This window comes from Parasteatoda tepidariorum, chromosome X2, assembly GCF_043381705.1.
Source record: "Parasteatoda tepidariorum isolate YZ-2023 chromosome X2, CAS_Ptep_4.0, whole genome shotgun sequence".
In the NCBI taxonomy this organism is placed as follows: domain Eukaryota; kingdom Metazoa; phylum Arthropoda; class Arachnida; order Araneae; family Theridiidae; genus Parasteatoda; species Parasteatoda tepidariorum.
Window position 1 is genome coordinate 41,509,614 of NC_092215.1, and position 20,927 is coordinate 41,530,540.

Below are 20,927 nucleotides of genomic sequence, written 5' to 3' on the forward strand. Positions count from 1 at the left end.
GACAAGTAGATTGAGGCATTTACATATTTGTAAACAAACTTTCCTATGCACTTTGTCAAATGATGTTGCTAGCAATAACATAAAATGGGCCTGAAAATTGTTTAAAAGCTTCTGTGCGTTGACCAGGAAGCTTTTCCATTCAGACTAATGTGCAATTGTTCTACTTCATCATTAATGTCAGTTAATTTATCTGCCACTGACGAGAAATATGTCTAGACACTATTTTCAAGGTCAAAATTATTAGACCAATAAACTTGAAAACCATACTTAGATTCATCTGACATTACTGGAAAATGGAAGAATCAACAGCCACAACAAACGTCATTTGATTGAAAGCCAAGACATTACACCAAAACAACTACGTTCATCTTGCAAAACTTATGCTATTGTTTTCGAGAGAAGGATGAGAAATTTTGTTTACAGATCTAATTGCACTTGATTTTCACAACAATTAGTGGAAAAATAAACGTTCTTTTATTTTTCTAGAAATTTCACTCTGCCAATTACTCTTTATTTTTGTCAATGAGAGAAAAAAACAATGATTTAAATTCAAGATGTGATATCTAAAAAATCCAAGAATCTGCTCTAATTTTATATTAATTCTCTCAAATTAAAAATAAAAAAGATCTAGGAGTTAAAACTAATGAAAACAAGATACTAATAATCTGTCTCCAATGTTTAAAAAATTGTTATTAATAGGTTTTATTGGGAATTAGTTTTCTAGTAATGAGGACTTCATAACTTCACATTGCTTTATGATCATCTTGTATTTTTTTAAGTTCAATACAAAGGCCAAATTATTTAGATTCTTGAAATAAATATGCTGCATATTTTAAATGAATGGGAATTTTGCAGCTTCATTGTAAATAAATTAATATAAAAACTTATTATATTGAATCAGACATGCATAAAATACAGAAATGTAAGAATTCTGTCTATAGAGTCATTCACTTTAACAGAATTTTTTTAGCAGTAGTTATTAAAGAAATCAATTTAAATTAATTTCTTTCCAAATAAAAAGTTTAAAAAAAAACGTAAGTCAATATTAAAAAAAAACAGCTAAATTTCAGGACAATTTATTAATATGCCTAATTATCAATTTAAAATTTTATAAAATTTAAAAAAAAAAGCACTAACTATTGACATTTGAGCAAATTTTGTTGAAGATTAAGATTACTTTTAGAGCAATTTGTTGGAGTAGAAATTGCTCTAAAATTCAACAAATTATTTTTAGTAAATTTTTACACTGAGATTTTGAGTTCAAGTTTGTTTTATAAAAACATATATTTTTAAATATGGATAAGTTTGTTTAATCTAGAACAAAAAGTAAAATAAATATTTGTTTTCTAATTTTTAATAACAGAATTAATAACAGAAGCTGAACCAGTTAGCATTTAAAATTGCAAAAAAATTAATTTAAAAATAAGAACATTTTACAAAAAATACTGCTTATAATTTAGTTTAACAAAATAACTTCACAAATAAAAAACTGATATACATCACAATTGTTTTGATGCTCTAGAGAAACAATTTATGTAAATATAATATAGATAAAAAAAGTGAAGAGATAATTAAAATCAATTCAACTAAAGGAAAAATCTAACTGATACAAGGTTTAAACTAAATGACAAATGAAATTTAAAAAAAGCACGACTGAAAAAAAATGCACTTTTCTGTTAGTCCTCTTGTCTAAAAATAGTTAGCCAAATTCCAGTTAATCTTTTCAAACCAGCACCAAATAAATTTTAATATTAGATATCTTCTAACAGAAATTTTTAATGCAAAAATCCTAATGTGATAGATTTGTTTAGCACAATCTCAATATTTTCAATTGAACAAATATGGTTTAAACCTCTATTAAAAATAAAAAATTTAAGAGACAAGATAACCATTATAATTGTATGAAACTCCTGAGGTTAAACCTGACTGTCAAAGATAAGGTAACTCAAAATGAATAATGGCCATTTCAATACATTTTGGAATTAAGATGAAATAGGTGATAATTTTAAGCGACAGAATTTTAATCTAGAAAATCAGAATAAAGTAGGGTACTAAATAATACACAAAAAAAGTGCTCACAAAGTGTCTTTATTGAGAAATTAATTAGTTACAGTAACATTTTATAATCTTTTAAATAACAATAGTCTGGCAAAAATGGCATAATAAACCATACATACTACATATTTATAGCTATAATGAAAAGAGCTTTTTTGGCAAGATTATTGTTATTTGTATTTTTCTATTAATGTCAAGGTATATTTTTCAATTAATTTTGAAATAGCTGAAAAGAATAGTTTATCAAAGATTAATTTTAGACATAATTTGAAAATGCTTTTATGAGGGTGACTCAAATAATATAAAAAGACTTTGGGAAAAATCTTTAGAGAAATTTTAGTATGTACAGAGAAAATTTTAATAAAACAATTTCTTATGCAACTTCCCTTTAAGATCCATTAGTTCCCTTAAGATAAGCTAAATGTGTATGAGGCAAGTTACATACATATTATCACTAAATTCAAATAGGTTTTAAAATTTTAATTCACTATGATACAGAAAAAAATGGTTTCTTGGGGTGTATTAAATCTGTCAAAAAAATGTGTGCACATTTATTCTTCTGAAAAAAAGTCAACTGGAATGAAATACTGAACAATATGAATAGCCCAGTGCAGAATGAAGAATTATTTAAATATTGGATTAGAAGTTTGCTAAAGAGTTTCTAGAATTCATTCAATTTTAAGAAAAATCTATTGTTACTAGGTAACATTCATTTTCTGAGGATTGAGCAACAGTTTTCGTAAGACTAAAATGTGAAGTTTAAAAAAAAAAATTTAAAAATAAGTATTAATTGTATTTAAAAAAAAAAAAAACTAAGGTGGGTCTTAAAATCAGATGTGGTAAGGGGACTGGAAAGTTATTTAAAAAGTTTAGCACAGTTTCAGTAACGTGGGAAGGGTGTCCATTAACATACAGTGTAACATCCCTTTTCCGGAAGGGTCGATTTCCCGGACACTTTTTAACAATCCAAATAAACAAAAATTTCTTCATCTTCCCCTCTCCTTAAAAAAAAAAAAAACGAAGTCTTTTGACAGGTTTTTCCCCTTTTCAGCTTCTAGAGATCTATGCGTTAAACCCATAAATCAACAGAAAAGAGAACAGAAGATCTACTAAGACCATGATGGTCCTCCTCAGGAATGCAGGAGGGGGGGGGGGGAGATTTGTTTTCAAAAGAGCACAACTGAGTTCCCTTCCTCCCCCTTCTTTCTTATGCAGCTGGCTAGTAAAAGAGGCATTTCCTGGAACCTTTTTATTTAAGTGTCAGGGGAAGAAAAAATATTGTGAAAAAGGGTAATTACAGCAAATGTTTAAGTGGAGGGGGAATCCCCTTTAGTCACACAAGAAAAAAATTAAGAGAACCCAATCAGCATGCCACGCCTTTATGCTTGATTGATAGCCAATGATGGGAGAGAAAATAAGAATTTGTTGCTACCCCGCCCTCAACTTGAATGACAAGTAAAGAGGAAATGAATTTTTCTTCTCCATCTACCCACCTTAATGAATGACGGGAATTTCCCCTTCTTGCTTGAATCGTTCTAGTTCAAAATGGCGGAGAGAGCAATTAATATTTTCATAACTGTGAATTTTTTTTCGTTTTCTATATTTATTTTTAAAATAGCAATAATTATTTTTTTTTCTAATATTTTGTTTATAATTGATTAGATATCATTCTAATACTAAAACATTATTGCCCGAAAAATAATGTTTATTTATTTTCTGCTGCTTAGATTCAGCTTTGTTTAACTTGGACGTCAATTATACGGAAAAATCAAATATACGGACTTCGGGAAGTCCCGCCGATTCCGGATACGCGACTTTCCACTGTATATACTTTTTGTGCTTTCATTAATAGAAAAATTTCAGAAAATTGCAAAAAAAAGTAGGAGATAATGTGATGAATGAGGAAAATATTGCAAAATATTATTCTTAAGAACAGTAACAGGGTGATAATTGTTTATTTAAAGTAATATCCTTGAGATTTTCAGAGAACAAAATTTACAAGATAAACCGATTTTCATGATCAGTTTTTTTTTTTGGACAAATTTCACAACAATTTTAAATATGTTCTGTCATAATTAGTTTAAAAGAAATAGATGTGATCATTAGTTTAAAAGAAATAAATGTGATTATTAGTTTAAAAGAAATAAATGTGATTATTAGTTTAAAAGAAGCATATGTTATTATTAGTTTAAAGGAAAACCTTTTTCATTTCTTAAAAGTAATATTATCATTCTATTATAATATTATGTCTAAAAAATTATCCAAGATTTCTACATCATTTTCCGCCTCTTCAATTTTACATAATCCAATGTTCAATTAAGTAGAAAATGGAATGAAAGATAAAAATAAAACTTATAAGTCTATATTAAGAGATGCATATATTTAAATAAAGACATGTTAAAAGCACAAGATAAAGATATATTAAATTTTGCAAAACAAGTTCAGAGATCATTACATCTCTATTATACTAAACATTTGAATGCAACAGTTTGACTTATATTACTTTGTATTAAACAACATGTTGATTTGAAGCAAAGCACGGTTACTCACAAATAATCATGATTCTGGCATAATGGGAAAACATAATTGTGATAGACTAAGACTATAAATAAGACTGCTTATGTAGTTTAAATGTAAGCTATATCTAAACTTAGTCTCATTTTTTAATCTCATTTACAAAGTCTTTCTAAAGGTTCTGATCTTTGCATTCATCACCAGCATATATATTCTTTTAAAAAAATTTACAGGAATGGTCAAAATCAACACTGTGATAGTAAAATTATTTGTGAAGGTATACTTTATATTTTCATAAAATGTAATGTAACATTTTCGAAATACATACAATATTAAAAATATATATAAAAAAACTCAACTATATAACCTTTTTAATAGTTAAGTTCTTAAGTAAGCTAAAAAATAATTATCAATAAAACCCTAGTAACAAATACAATTTATTAAAATTTGTCACTAAAATAATTAATAATACACATCAAGGAATTAAAGTCAAATTAAAATTATAGCTGATTCTTGCAATAGAATGGATTCACATGCAGAAATAAATACATAAAAAGTCAAATGGAATATTTCATTCTTAAAAATTGTTGTACTGAATTAACGTCTGAAATCCTAACTTCTAACTTTTCCAAACCTTTGAAAAGACTCTGTCTCAGCATTCAGTTTGTCAGCATCTAACGCCTTCAGTTGAATGAAGCGAGCAATCAGTTCCTGATTTTCCTTCTCCAACTTAGTCTTTTTTTCTTCTACAGTTGTGTATGTTATAAGTAGAGCATCATATTCATCTTTCACAAACTAAATTAAAGGAGAAAAAGTTCATTGTAATACTAAATTTTCCATGCCTCTTTCAAAAAGTAATATTACATGTAAATAAAATATTGAACTTAAACTAAATCAAACTTAACGGACTTAAATTATATAACACTATATATTAAAAGGATCTTAGAAATTCTCCAATGTAAATTACAGTAAAATTTTAAAAATAAATAAATAAAAGTAAGAAAATAACTATTTAAAGTGTGGTGATTAATTTTAAAAAAAAATAGGGAATTAAAAAAGGGGAAACATAAATTGATATTTTTACAATTTCATGTTTGTCAGGACTCTAGATTCCACTCCCACACATCTGAACGACCCCTGACCTGAGGGTCAGTGGGCAAAGAACATGGGATGCATTGTTGCCCTATAGTGGGGGAGGAAAGGAGTTAAAAAGAGAAGGACTCGCTTGTGAGAAAGGATATTATGGACATGATGCTGATAGAGTATAGATGAGGGAGAAGGGAGCAACATAGCTGCAGAAGTAGAACACTGGACTTTTTTTTTATTTATAAATATGTATAATTACAAATAATATATGTAATAATAACGAGAACCTAAAATAAATACAGATATATGATATAAGTCCTACCATCTTTCCGAATATATCAAAACAAACCAAGAAAGGAAAAACTATTTCACAATGTTTGTCATTGTTACTTGTTAGAAATTTGTTTTGTGAAATTATTTGAAATTTATGGGTATATCCTGCCTTAACTAATTTTATTTTTCAAGTTTACTAAGGCATACATGGCAGCTTGTGAAATACTTTTTTTTAAAGCTTTTTCAAGAAAATTGTTAAAAGTTTTAAGGTCTGGAGGCTTGGTAATATGTATGGTAGCCAATTTGAAGTTTGTATAAAAATTAAAAATTATTTCTTAACCATGCTTGTGCTGCTTTTGCTTCATGTAAAAGAACTGCAGTTCAATTTTGAACTTCAAGGAAAAATTCTGACTTTTACTTTCATAAGCTTTTTAAAATCAGTGTTTGTGTTTAGAATCAGTTCATGTTTTTTGCATAAATTTGAAATCCCAAGAAACAAATCTAAAATTTTGTTTTGATTTATAAATAGTTATCCAAACTAAAAAAAATACAGTGTTTTTATAAAGTTATATACATATATATATTTAAATTAACTGAGGAACATGATTGAGCTCATGTTTTGTAATGTTGTACTTTATAGCTATTATTATACTGAGAAGATAGAATCAGGTCAATATGTTTTTCTTTTGATTTCATTCATTAAATGACAGGCCTTGAATCTTTAATTAAAGCAATTTTGCTGACACTAATCTTTCCGCCGAGAAAGTTTCTATTTTGATGTTGAGCTAAAAATGTCAAAAAAAGCATATGAATTTAATGTTTTTGTAAATACTCCATGTATATCCAAATGAAGATAGAGTATACTTTGTTCTACATATGAATAAAGCAAAAATAATGGCACAACATAATAGTATTTTTTGATCAAAAATTTTTATTCTCTAAAGTTCTTATTAATAGAGCCCTTGCTTGTTTAAAGGATATAACAAAAATTTAATTTCAGCAGTGTTGAAATTACAAACTATTACATCTTCCCCACACTTGTTAATAACAATTCATTTTCATATTTAATGATAAAATTTATTGTAAGATTCATGGCTTAGCTATAAATAATTCACTCACTCTCTTCATAAGTGTCCTGCATACTGCCATGGAAGAAAATCAGTGTAAGCCACAAAAATTCAAAATAGAGATTTTTATATATTTGTATCATAAGCTACAAATTACATAAGATTTTTCCAAAATTAAATTTTGTTTTATCAGTATTTTAAAATTCTATTTTAGTGTTGATAGCATTAGCAATTGAAACAAAACAGTTGCCAAAGCCACTTTTCTAAAAATCTACTGTGAGACACTTAAGCTGTTTTTCCATTTGTACGGCAGTATATGCACTACTTTGAAGTGAAACTCTTCGATTTATTAAAGTTTAGATGACATTTGATAACTGTTTCATGCAAATGGACGATGTTGACATTATGTTTTTAATAATATGAATTGTATATATCCTTGCAATCAATCCATGTTTGAACAAAAAAATAATATGGATTAATTTTTCTTAAAACAGCTCTTAATACTTTGAATTGAGATGAGTTTCTTTCCTATTCAACAGATAGATACTGTTTGGATTCTTATATACCATTACAAAAAAAATTTGTTCTAATAGTAGTCTCTTCAATGTAGGCTTTTCTTACCTTAAAGTTATCACTATTGCCTATGGGTTTCATTCCAAAATTGTTGATTTCATTAATAGAAAATTAATCAAACAATCAACAACAAAAAAGAAACACTCTATTTCCAATTTTAAAAAATTCATTGTTTCATAAATTCATTAAAATTCATAATCTCAGAATCAGTCTCTCAATTGCTAAGATTTTGAATAAATTCGAGTTTGACTAAATTTCACAAATTTGAGTTTAACTAAATTTCACAAATTTTAGTTTAACTAAATTTCACCAAACTAAAGACCATACAGCTAATTTATCACATTTTTTATCAGAGTGATCTTACCTATATTGGACAAACTAAGTGTATCCTTAAACAGGATCAAGAAAGATGTATTAAAATCAAAATATTAAATGACAATCCATCATCCTATATAGTTGGAATTCAAAATATGGGTTTAGTTTTCTACTGCTAAAATCATTCAACATTGCGTTTTAGCTGCTAACCATATCTGGGAATTATTCATATTTTAAAAAATTCTTATCATTTAGTTAATGATCTTTCAGCTAACCCATTATTTCCTAATGACTGGAAATACATTTTAATTTAATATCTACATCTTGCACACCTAGATTCTCATCCCCCCACACACCTGCATCTTATACCCCTTCTTTCACTGTTGTTCCTCTTCCCTTATTAAGTAAACAAGTTTCTTCTTAATTGCAAGGTGTTTGTTTCATGTTTTTCTGTCTGTCATTTTGTTTAGGTTTATTCACTCTATGTATACTTAAATATTCATCTTAATTTAAAAATCAGAATATACTAAAAATAAATATAACATTAAATGCAAAATATATCCTAAGTACAACATAGATCACACATTAAATATTTAAAATTTACTTGTAAATTATGGTCAGTTTCCTTTAACTTTTGCTGAACTTGCTGCAATAGCTGCTCCGTTGTTCTTAATTGAGTTTCCAATTCTTGAATTCTAAAATGAAAAGAAATAAGTATAATCTGACTGTTTTTACAATAAAAGATAAATAAATGTAAAACAAGTAATAAATATAATACCTTTTTAATGGTTTTTATTCAACTGTTTAAATTATATATATATATGCATATTTAGAACACATTTGTTGAGTGTGAAACCAATACCTGCATTAGTATAGTAAAATTCAATGTGGCGTATTCGACGGTGTAGCATATCCAATAAAAATATTTTAGTCAATTTTTGCAGGCACAGCGTACATACCTACGTGGCGCATCTCCCCGAAATTACAGTAATCGATGCAGAGAGTTTATCATAATATTTCAAGTCAAAAACCTATAACTTACCTTTTATAAGCTTATCTGCAATTATAAGTTAAGATATTAGATAGATAAGAGCATTTTAGATTTTCATTAAACCGCCAAATACAATAAAAGTGATATCTTTATTAAGCTTAATAAATAATTACACACATTGAAATTTATCAATAAATATATTAAACATTGATTTCTTAAGCATTTATTACTACAGCTCCATTATTGTACTGGATCCCATAAAAACAATTAAGTAAAACCAGCAAAATTTCTATATAATAAGCATTTTTTTAAATGAATGTTAAGAAATGAGATAAAATGAACCAATATTTTTTAGGTTTCAAATATTTATCTTAATTATGAAATATCTACCAGATTTATGTGAAAGATACTCCTTTTGTTTTCATTAAAACAAGATATTACAGAGAAATAAATGGTGCTCAAATAATTCACATTCAGTACCATTAAATAAATATATCATTTTGATTTTATACCGTGTGACATTTACCTAAATAATTTGGCTTTTTCTAAAAAAATGAAAGCAGTGCAGGTTTTCCTATCTGCTAAAACTGCTGCCATTAAAAAATATTTGAAAAGTTAAATTGCTTTTAACTAACAGATATCTTCTTCCATTTTATTAAAACTCTATTAATGAATAAACATGAATTATAATAAAAAACATTATGTAGCAATGTGCAGACACATTTATTAAAATAAAGTTCATACAAATCTTGCATTCTACTTTCACTCTGAGCCTAGTCCATGCATGTTACACTAATTAGACTCTCAACCACATTTTTTTTAGAAGTTCAAATTTCGGAAATAGATGAATTAAAAATCTCTTTGTGAATTGCTTTATTAGACTTTTATAGTTCCTTTCCCAGGACTGTTTTAAATGTTGTGTCAAAATTGCAATCAAATAAAGCATTATGAAATTATTATAAAACTACAAACAGGGTTATTCAAAAAGTTGATTGTTGAGTATACAAATACAACATTAAAGTTAAAGTGATTCAGAGAGTCTTTAATATTTAGAGAAAATCCAAAAATTAAGTGCTTTTAATAACATAAATGATTATTATATTTCACTTACTCTAGGGTTTTGGCAGCTATTTCTTTCTCTTTCTCATCATTAGAACTTCGTAAAACAATGACTTGCTGAGCATACTAAAAAAAAATTTAAATAAACTTTACATTAGTTTTAAATTTTTTTCAGAGACCACTCAAGTATATATAGTACACTGCAATGTTGAAGAAACTTGAAGAAAAAATGAAACTATTTGAATTATTGTTGAAGAAAAAATGAAACTATTGGAATTTTCCAATAAAAATGCATAATATATAGTGAGCATAATAAGAAAAAAATATCACCCAGAATATCTTTTGTTCGAACAATTGGATTTTTTGAACTCTTGACTACTTTCATGACCAAACTATTGAAACATTATTTTCCAGATTGAGAGTATCTTCAATATTTTAACATTTAAGAATCAAAATCCATAAAAAAAGATATGTTTAGCCAGAGAAAGCATCTTTTTGTGCCTGAATCTATAACTTAATTAATAGTTAGCACTTAGTGTGTGAAAATATATTCATTAGAATAAAAATTATTACGGGTATTATCATTATTATTTTTTTGCTTCACTTCACATTATTTAAGGTTACAATCAACAGTTATACAGAAATTTAGAAATAAAACTTTTTAAAGCTTTGTGGCAAAGAAACTATAGTTCAATTTTGTCAAGTTTAAAATTATATAATTCAAAATGATGAATGAATTTATATATCTTACATGCATTAATTATTATTAAATTATAATGCATAAAAATTTCATACAAAAAATTAATTTTACATGGAGTCATCTTAAAATAGAGGTGTTTTATAATTAAGTTCAAAACTTTATTGATTTATTTAAATAGTTCATGAGATAAACAAATACACTTTAACAAGGGCATCAAACTTATGACTGCCCCCTTGACTAAACTATTAGGACCTTTTTGTCCAGATTGAGGGCAAAGAAACCAGAATTTCTCAAGAAAAAGGTATGCTATTCAGAGAAAGAACGTTTTTTGCCAATCACATCTTGTAGCTTGAAATGTCTGCCTGAATTAATTAACCAGTTTAATGAAGGTATTCTTCTAGAACCATTAAGATTGCATTTAGTAAATAAAAACCTGATAGTTACATCGAAAGTTATTAAGAGTGTCTCTTTTTCGTGCGAAATACACACTAGTTAATTAGTCTAAAAAAGTCATTTTTGGATTACTTTTTTTGTTTATTTATCTTATTTATTATTTTTATGTATCTTATTTATTATTTTATTATATTTTATTTATTATTCTCTCGGGGGAGCCTTTTACCCATAGAGAGCGCGTCCCCAGGTGGCGGATAGGGGAATGCCTCCACTGGTTCTCCAGTGGGTGGTAGAAGGGAAATGCAATACCTTCCGCTGACCAACAGGTAGAAGTCCAACCTTTCGAGGCTCTGGTAACCCTCCTTTTCCATGGACAGTGCAATTTTGATCTCTAGTCATCAAGCTACTGCGTCCGGGGCAGCCAACGCGATACAACCTGCAGTCCGGGGTTGCTTTGAGAAATATGCTACGTGGACAGTGAACTTTCTTCAACTAAAAACAGATGTATTGGAGCTTGCGGATGCAGTTTTGAAGGCTAATGAGGCCATTTAATTGTCCATGGACACGGTAAAAAAAATTTTTTATTAATTTACCTTTTTAAATCTAAACAAATTGTAAAGTTTGAGCTTTTCTGAAAGTTTTAAGTTTAATAATTGTTGCATGCAATAGTAATCTAGGATTTGCATGGCAGCAGTATATGCTTCAGACACATAGTTTGAAAGAGACACTAATAAAGAAGATTTTAAAGAATATGAGAACAAAAAAAAGGAATCAAAATTTTTAAAAATATTAAAAGAATTGCTTTTTTAACTTCCTTTTTTTCTATTTTTTCCTTACTCTGTACTAAATACATAAATAATCAAAGTATATCCTAGAAGGCACTATAGCATTTGGAGAAAAAAAGAAAGGGAAAAAAATTACAACAAAGTTAACAAAATCTACAGCACATTTATTCAGAGTTTACTTTAGAGCCTATTTCTACATTTTATTTAATTATGGATGTGAATAAAAAACAGAAGAATTATAGAAAATTAAAAAAAAAAATTTTTTCTTAATATGATTCATAGATTATGAATATTGTGTGTGCACATATAGAATTTACAACAGTATAATGACAGAAAGTTGAGGCTAATGCCTGTCAAAAACCAAATCTACAAAATCCATTTAAACCAACTTAATGTAACCTAAGCCTCAAAGCAAAACAAATATATTGGTAATAACCAATAAACAAAGTAAAAGGTCAAATTATAATAATTGCAAATACTTGTAAAGAATTATAATAAAATACAAACACTGGTAAAAATTTACATCAATTTCTCAGATATGTAACCTGACATAAGACCAAAAACTTAAAAAATACTTTACAATATCAGCCCATCAGTATACTCCCACAAATCTAAAATTGCATAGAATGCTTACAATACAAATTAACTTCTCAAATAATAATAATAATAATGATAGCCCAACAGATTTCTAATACTCCCATACATCTAAAATCAAAATCTATGAATGGTTTTCACATATTTTGATAACAAAAAAAATAAAAAACCTGTTTGACTTACTTAGGTCCATCAACTGCACCAAAAGTACAGCTCAATTAAACATAACAAAGTTAGATGAATACTATCGATATAAATAAATTCCACAATTAGTTATTTAATAAAGCTCATTTAGCATCTTTGCTCAATGATAACAGAGAATATGTAAAGCATAAACACTTACCTCTGCTTTTTGCTTGAGTAGTTCTGTGAGCTCATCTTGTAAGAGGAGAAAGTTTTTTCCAGAATAGGTCCTTTCAACCGGTCTTGGCACACTAAAATAAAATGAAAAAAAAAAAAAGAAGTTAAATGCACTAAATATGAGTACAGTTAAAATAAATTAATAGTTAATTAAAGCATTTTAAACAAAAAATTTAGTTTTATAACTTTAGCATTCTTGGCAACAGATTTAAAAAAATATATGCAATAATGTTTCGTGATGGTCAAATAAAATGAAGTGTCCTAGAATAGCAAATACCAGGTATCTTGTAAAGATACAAATTTCTAACTTATTACACCAACTTTCGGCAAGGAATCTGTAGTAGAATAATTTTCTTTCCAATAGATAGATCTAGTAGATTAAATTCAATGGCTGTATACAGAAGGACATACAGTGGAAAGTCGCGTATCCGGAATCGGCGGGACTTTCCGAAGTCCGGATAATCGATTTTTCCGTATAATAGACCCCCAAGGTAAACAGAGATTAAAATGATCTAAATCTAAAAAGCAGAAATTAAATAACATTATTTTTCGGGCAATAATGTTTTAGTATTAGAATGATATCTAATCAATCAAAAACAAAATATTTAAAAAAAAATAATTATTGCTATTATAAAAATAAATATAGGAAACTAAAAAAATTTACAGTTATGAAAATATTAATTGCTCTCTCCGCCATTTTGAACTAGAACGTTTCAAGCAAGAAGGGGAAATTCCCGTCATTCATTCATTAAGGTGGGTAGGTGAAGAAGCAAAATTCATTTCCTTCTTACTTGTCATTCAAGTTGAAGGGGGGGAAGTGACAAGTTCTTATTTTCTCTCCTGTCATTGGCTATCAATCAAGCATAAAGGCGTGGCATGCTGATTGGGTTCTCTTTATTTTTTCTTGTGTGACTAAAGGGGATTCCCCCTCCACTTTAACGTTTGCTGTGTTTACCCTNAAAAAAAAGAAGAAGTTAAATGCACTAAATATGAGTACAGTTGAAATAAATTAATAGTTAATTAAAGCATTTTAAACAAAAAATTTAGTTTTATAACTTTAGCATTCTTGGCAACAGATTTAAAAATATATATGCAATAATGTTTTGTGATGGTCAAATAAAATGAAGTGTCCTAGAATAACAAATACCAGGTATCTTGTAAAGATACAAATTTCTAACTTATTACACCAACTTTCGGCAAGGAATCTGTAGTAGAATAATTTTCTTTCCAATAGATAGATCTAGTAGATTAAATTCAATAGCTGTATACAGAAGGACATATTTTGTAACTGTATAAACTGAAGCTTGACAATCAATGAGGAGGACAAATTTCTTTTCAGGCCTCTCCAAAATACAGTATATGGGATGAATTACTAATCTACTGACATTAATTTTTGAGAATTATTCCATATTTTGAAAAATTCTAATAATTTAGTTCTCTCTCTAATCTCTATCCTAATTAAATTTCTTCGTCTTACACCCTGGGATTTTCACCCAAACCTCCTGTTTATCTCATTACCTTGCCCAAGTTTGTTCCTCTTCCCCTACAGTTTAAACCACTTCGCACATGATGTCTAATACTTTTTCTACTGTTATTTTGTGTTTCGATACAAAGGAAGGTTCTTGTTAATAGAACTGAAACTATAGTATGTCCATTTTGTGCTTTATCCAGGTTGCTTTGCTTTACCGATTAAATTTGAATTGTAGAATCAAAAAATTTTCATTAAATAGTTTGCTCATCAAAACTTTTAAAATCAAGCCCTAAAATCAAGATTACATTTATGTTTTGGAAAACGTAATAATCAATGAGCTTTCAACTAGTTACAACCGTCCAATCATTCTTAGAAAAGCAGTACCAAGGCATTAATCAATTTCTCCATTACAGATTTTTAAAACAATATCATCAAATCTTTTTTTTTCCCTTTATATTTTCTATTTTTGTTAAAATACTTAAATAAAATTTGAACGCAACAAAAAGAAAGAAAACTATTCAAGTCTTTCATCCTACTCTGCATAGTATGCTTCACTTTAAATTATAGGTTAAAGGAATGGAATGGAATGCTTACATAAAATGATAATGTTATCGTATTACACAGAAAAATAACAAACTCTGAATGTCTCAGAGTGAGGAAAAAAGCTGAAAAATTGGAGAAATTGGCAAGAAGGAAACAGAAAGAAAACTTGAATGGTCTTAACTCCTACTCTATAACTAGAATCCTGGCTATTTAAGATTCATTCTCCACATTACTGTTTAAACTTTCTGTAATGTATCAGTTATTGTACAGAAAGAAGTTTAATTAAAAGAAAATTTAAATTGGAACAAATCAAAATGTAATATGCAAACTTAAAATTTTCTCCTGTTTTGCTTTTTTTCTTCTGGCTATTTTTTTCTCACTTTTTAAGGAGAGGGCAAATTTTTTCCATTCACTTGCAATCTTACATTGATACAACTGCCCTTTAGGCAAAGATTGAACTTGTTCTTATTGCTTATACAGTGATGACATTTTTAGTGCTAATTGCTTGTGTATTGATAAAAACGTAAGTTATAATTATATATTTATATTTGAGCTGAATTAAATACTGGTTAATTAAACTCAGAGTGATTGCTCAGTACTTTACAGTAACTAATGAAGAGCAAAATATTGAGCATATTTACTACTAAAAAACAATTTTTATAGCGAAAGAATCTACTCTAAAATTAGCTGTGAGAAAGTTTATGATTTTCAAAATCTCCAGTTATTTACCTTTTTTGAAAAAGAAAAGATTTAAAAAGATTTTCTAATAAGGTTTGCTAAAAGTTCTCACAACAAGAATTCCAGAAAGTCAAGCTTTATTTAATATAAATTTTTCAAATGTAACTAATCTTCTGAAAAGAAAAAAAAAATTGTTTTTTTTTTAGGAGCTTCAGAAAATTTTGGAAAATTGAGTTGAGTCCGGTCAGTGGAACTCCAGATGGTTGGGCTTTTACTATAATTAAAATTTCGAATGATGTTTATTATAAATTTAGCATAAATGAGAAAACAAATTCGAAAAAAAAAAATCATGATCAATAAATTTTAAAAAAAAATAAAAAATCCTTTATATACTTACTGCTATTACCAAAATTATACATAGTTTAATATTAATTATTTTTAAACTAAATTCAATAGGTATGTATAATAGACAAACCTGGCATCAGGATTTCTTTGAAGATCAATTACATCTTGCTCAAGATGTGCTTTACTAACACGTAATCGAACATTTTCTTTTAGGTGATAGTCCAATAACTCATAAAGATTGTTTGCTATAAAGAAAAAATAAAGTGTTTACACCAGTGACTAGTTCAGAAGTCACAGATAAATAAATTATATGTATTTTAAAATAGATCAGAGTTAACAAAGCAAGAAACAAATTGAAAATCACTAAAAGTGCTCAAAATTTTAATTTATAAACATGCTATTTCCACGCTAAATTATTGCAATCCAAAAGCTCAGAAGAAAGGATAAATTGAAATAAAATTTGAATGTCATTAATATTTAAAATTTTATGTTTATTTATAAAACAAAAGTGTGTTTATGTTGTAACATTCTGTCAATTGACAACATTAATTTGGTCAACCAATCGATATTACTAGCCTAATTCCAATGTTTTGCTTAGAATTTGGGTTTAAATTTTCTCCTGTTTAAGTGATCAAGTGGTCTGCAACAAGAAAGAGGAGTTATTAAATGCAACGTCATATCGGATCTTTTTACTTCAAGGTTTGAAATTTGCATATATTTTTAAATCTGGTGCAATTATAATATTTTACTTTTTCTGAAGATGTGTCAGCATCAATATTATATATACGTAAGAGTTTAAACAGAGCTATCCCTTTTACTTAAGGACTAATGCTAGCGCAAAATATTTATTTCTAATTGTTGATTTGTGTTATCATCTTATGCACATTTTGAGGCTACATTAATGTGCTACCCTTTTGATGTTCATCATGTCATTTTTCTACTATGTGGCATTTAACATTAAAATCAAATTTGAATCAGCTTGTCCGGAGTCTTGATTTAGATACAATTATGCTGGTCCCCAGCATGAACGGTACATTTTCTTCACAGTTAGCATGTTTCTCTGGTTACGCTTTTGAAAAAAGCATGTGGCGAACCAGAAACTTATTTTAAAATAGCTGCATTGCAGTGTGTGCTTGAAAAGGATAGTTTTTTAACTACCAACAAGTAAACTTCAACACATAAGTAAATCTAATTTTTTTTAATTTTTATTAAGGGTGGATACTGAACTCCTCTTCTTTGCATTGGAAGATGCCGGAAGAGTTGCTCATTTAACGTTACCCGATAGGCACATGTGAACCTAAGTCACAGACCCTGTAGCAAAATTTTTTTGAGCTATCTGCAACAAAGCTCTCGAGCACTAATATATTTCAGCAAGATACTTTTAATACTAAAAAAACGCATATTACTAATTTAAAATAACAAAAGTTCAGTGTATAACATGTAATAATTTCTTATTCTAATATTATAGGTGATATTCTTGCATTTGTTGGGTGGGAGGGAATGCACAAATTATTTCTTTCTTTTCATTTTGTAAATAATCATCACAATAAAAGAATATAAAAATCATGAAATCCACGTAGTAATTGCCGAAAAAAGATCAACAACAAAATCACGCGAATTGGGCTCCTCAAATGCGTGTTTCATTTTGAGATTGGGTTGCTGTAATAAATAATATTACATAAAAAATATCGGATTTAAAAACTATGGAGAAATTAATACCAATAGCTGCCAAAAATTCAAAAGAATTATTGTCTTAAAAAGTAAATACTAAAATGCATGATTTAAATTTTCCATATTGTTTGAAATATATCGAGATACTTAAAAACCATGTAAATCAAGTATAGACTTTGTTATTGCTTAGTACTGTTTCAATTTCATTTGTCTAATTACTAATAAAAAAGAGCAGGCCTAAGACCCTCTTTAATTTTGAGGGTCTTTTTAGATTTAAAAATATTGTATTTGGAATATTTATGAACTATTCTGAAGATATCATACAGCAAAATAAATAAAAAAGAGTAAGACCTGTCGAGAAACTGGTAAAGTGAACAATTAAAAATGACAGAACACACACACAGAAATAGATAACCAAATAAATATTTCAGGAAAAATGCTGAACATATTTAAAAAAATTTCTTATGCCCCCTTATTACAAAATGAAAATAAAGAATAGCAGTTGTATTCATCATCTAATATTGCTTCTTAAGTAGAGTAAATAAATATTTATATGTCTCATACCAGTTCTGTATTCTTCAGTAAATGTAATTTTCTATAAAATTTTTTCAATATAATCATGTAAATAAACCAAATATACATCAAAAATTTAAATAAATGTTAGCTTAATTGATCTTTAAATATCTTAATTCTCTTACATTTTTGATTATATATTATCACTTAGAAGCATTTTGACACAAACAAGTGATTCAATATTGCAATCATCGAAGCCTCTGATTGGTGTGCCTACAGCCTTTGGATCTCTAAATCAGGCTTTATTTACTTCTCTGCAACTTAAAAATAAATTAAGAGAAATTAAGAATTAAAAAGAAACAAATTACACTAATATTACGTAGTTATAGAATTTATTTCTCCATTTGGAAATGTAATAAGACAATAAAAAGGATTAACTTAAAAATATACAGATCCTTTATAAGCCATTGTTTACATTCTACTAATCTGAAAACATAATTCTTCTTGTAATACTTTAAATGATTTCACTTTCCCTTTTAGAATAAAAGCACAAGAAATTTAAATAAAATTTTAAAGGAAATACATAGTTATTAAATTCTAAGAGACAAGGCACTGTAACTAAAACGTACGTATGATTTTTAATTTGATAATCAGTAATGACTTAGCGAAAATGAAACAGAAGCCACATCTAAGTTATAGATAATATTTTAAAATTCCGATGTACATGAAGAAATAAACTTACTTAAATTGACGATAGATTCATATCTTTTTCTTTCGTTTTCATTCCTGTGCCTGAGTTTTGATAAAACTTCTAATTTATATCCAGAATATTTTTCCTGACTTCCCATTGCAGCACATGATGGTTTATTTACAAATATTGGAGTCGATAACAATACTATAATGGGCACGTTCCAATATTCGCACCGGTGTAACCGGTTGCACTGGTTTGCCGCACCGACCGTTCCAATATTAAAACCAGTTACACCAGTGCACTGCACCGATCGTTCCAATATTCAAACCAGTGTCACCAGTTACGCACGAAGTGCACCAGGTTTCTGGTCGGTTTGGTCAGTTCGNGAACGCAGATAATGAATCGATTGTTAGTTAGTAAAATTCCTTGTGAAATTATTATAATTTAGTAATTTAAGTACTAAAATAACATTGTTTCTGATTTATCCGGCAAATTTTTACACTAAAAATATTTTAAAAATTAGATCTGGTCACTAAAAAGCCTGATGAATAAACCCGAACAGAAATTTTTTGTTTAAAATCTAGCTGCTCTACAACTCAGCTTAATAAATCAATCGGTTGTCGTTCGTTAAATGAAATATTTTCAATTTTATGATAACAACAAACTGATTCAGATTAAAAAGTAACTTAATAATAATGAAAAGGAATCTCACACGAACGAAAGTAAACTCAAAACTTGAAACAATTAATAAATTTGAGTAAACATAGTCAATGTCGGTGTTTTTATTGTGAAAATAATGAAATTTTTAGAAAGTAGAAGAAAAATGACTTACTTTGATGAGTAGCTGTACATTTGAAAGTTTCGTTAATTTCCTGAGATTAAATTTTTTCTTAATATTTCATTGAAGTATCAACTTTAGCCAGTTATAATGTCCTCTAGAGTGTAGGCATATCCTATTTTTGCAATTATATTCATGACTGCAATTTTAAGAAGTGTATAACAAATATTACGCCAGATTATTATTTAGATAAAAGCAGTAAAATTTCATGAAAAATTCAGGGAACTTATTTTTTTTCTTCCGGAAATGCTGAAAGAGCTATTTAGTTTTGTGAAGTTATCTTAAGTAAAAATTTTAGTGTAATATTACTGGTATCTCTTCTGTTGTGTTAATTTTCTTTTCTTTACAATTTACTTCATGTAATAAGTAAATACTCTGTTAAAATTAGAGTGATACAATTTGTTTATATAAGCTGCCAATTGCAGTCATCATTTAATATCTTTGCAGTTAATCCTGATTATTTTTCTTTTGAAGCAGCTTTGAATATTGTTACCTTTTGTATTTACTTTCGAAACTTTTATTTTTGTATACATTATTTATTCAATGTCAGACATGTATTTGTACAGACATTTTCATAGTCCAATACTTTGTTCTCTAATGATTAGAGCTTATAATGTTAAGAAAAGAAGGCATGAAATGCTTGTTTAGTTGTTAAATGTTGTGTTGAACATTAAAAGGGCAATATATTTGTCCAATTTCTTAAACACTATTTTTGAGCTGTGTTCATTTTCATAAAAACACACATCAAGAATTAAAAGCTCTCCGTCAAGATTCTGATTGATTAATCCTTCTGATTATAAAGAAATATTATTTGCCCTTTTGACAATAAAGTTTACCAAAGAATGGCTATTGTCATATGTATGGGGAAATTTCCGTATCCTGATCTGTGGCAGAATAATCGCCAAGTCTCAATTTCTAGGAATCGGCCTGAGAGAAACTTAAAAATAAAAATCCCACAAATGCATTCTTTTAATATTATTTTATCCTAAGCATTGAATTTTATCACATTCATATATATATATATTATATATTATATATATATATACTTCTGTTTTTGAAGTACCGATTATTTTTTGGCTCTTGGTATTGATAGGGATATCTACCCATTGAATTTTATTACAAAGGATATAATTTCTTGATATTTTCAAATTAAATAATCGAAGTTTTAAATAAATATTCAACGCTTAATATTTTTAAATTTAATGTTTTCGATGTAAAGTTTTACTTTTTTTATCATGCAATTTTAGCTTCGTCTGCTGGATTTACAAGCTGATCTACCAGAAAGGAATAATTTAATTTTGAGATGTGCTGCTGGAATCTGATAGAAACTGGATGTAAAATTTTATATTTAAATTAAATCAATATGTTCGCCTTTATAAGATTAACTCATTGATTTAATTTAAATATAATTC

General features: G+C 27.7%; 2 protein-coding genes across 2 annotated transcripts in view; one reads left to right on the forward strand and one right to left on the reverse strand.

Annotated features, from left to right (window-relative positions):
• Positions 1 to 18,886, reverse strand: part of LOC107440515 (Autophagy-related 16) — a 34,704-nt gene extending 15,818 nt beyond the window's left edge. Inside the window, exons 1-6 of the mRNA XM_016053462.4 lie at positions 18,729 to 18,886; positions 15,933 to 16,047; positions 12,749 to 12,839; positions 9,986 to 10,059; positions 8,488 to 8,578; positions 5,204 to 5,364 (exon numbers count right to left, since the gene is read on the reverse strand). Of these exons, the coding sequence (XP_015908948.1) occupies positions 5,204 to 5,364; positions 8,488 to 8,578; positions 9,986 to 10,059; positions 12,749 to 12,839; positions 15,933 to 16,047; positions 18,729 to 18,834 (638 nt within the window). The 5' untranslated portion in view covers positions 18,835 to 18,886. The remainder of the gene's footprint in view (positions 1 to 5,203; positions 5,365 to 8,487; positions 8,579 to 9,985; positions 10,060 to 12,748; positions 12,840 to 15,932; positions 16,048 to 18,728) is intronic.
• Positions 18,887 to 19,293: 407 nt separating this feature from the next.
• Positions 19,294 to 20,927, forward strand: part of LOC107440516 (mitochondrial ribosomal protein L23) — a gene marked incomplete in the record, with an annotated part of 11,908 nt that continues 10,274 nt past the window's right edge. Inside the window, 1 exon segment of the mRNA XM_043047542.2 lies at positions 19,294 to 19,619. Within this exon segment, the coding sequence (XP_042903476.1) occupies positions 19,606 to 19,619 (14 nt within the window).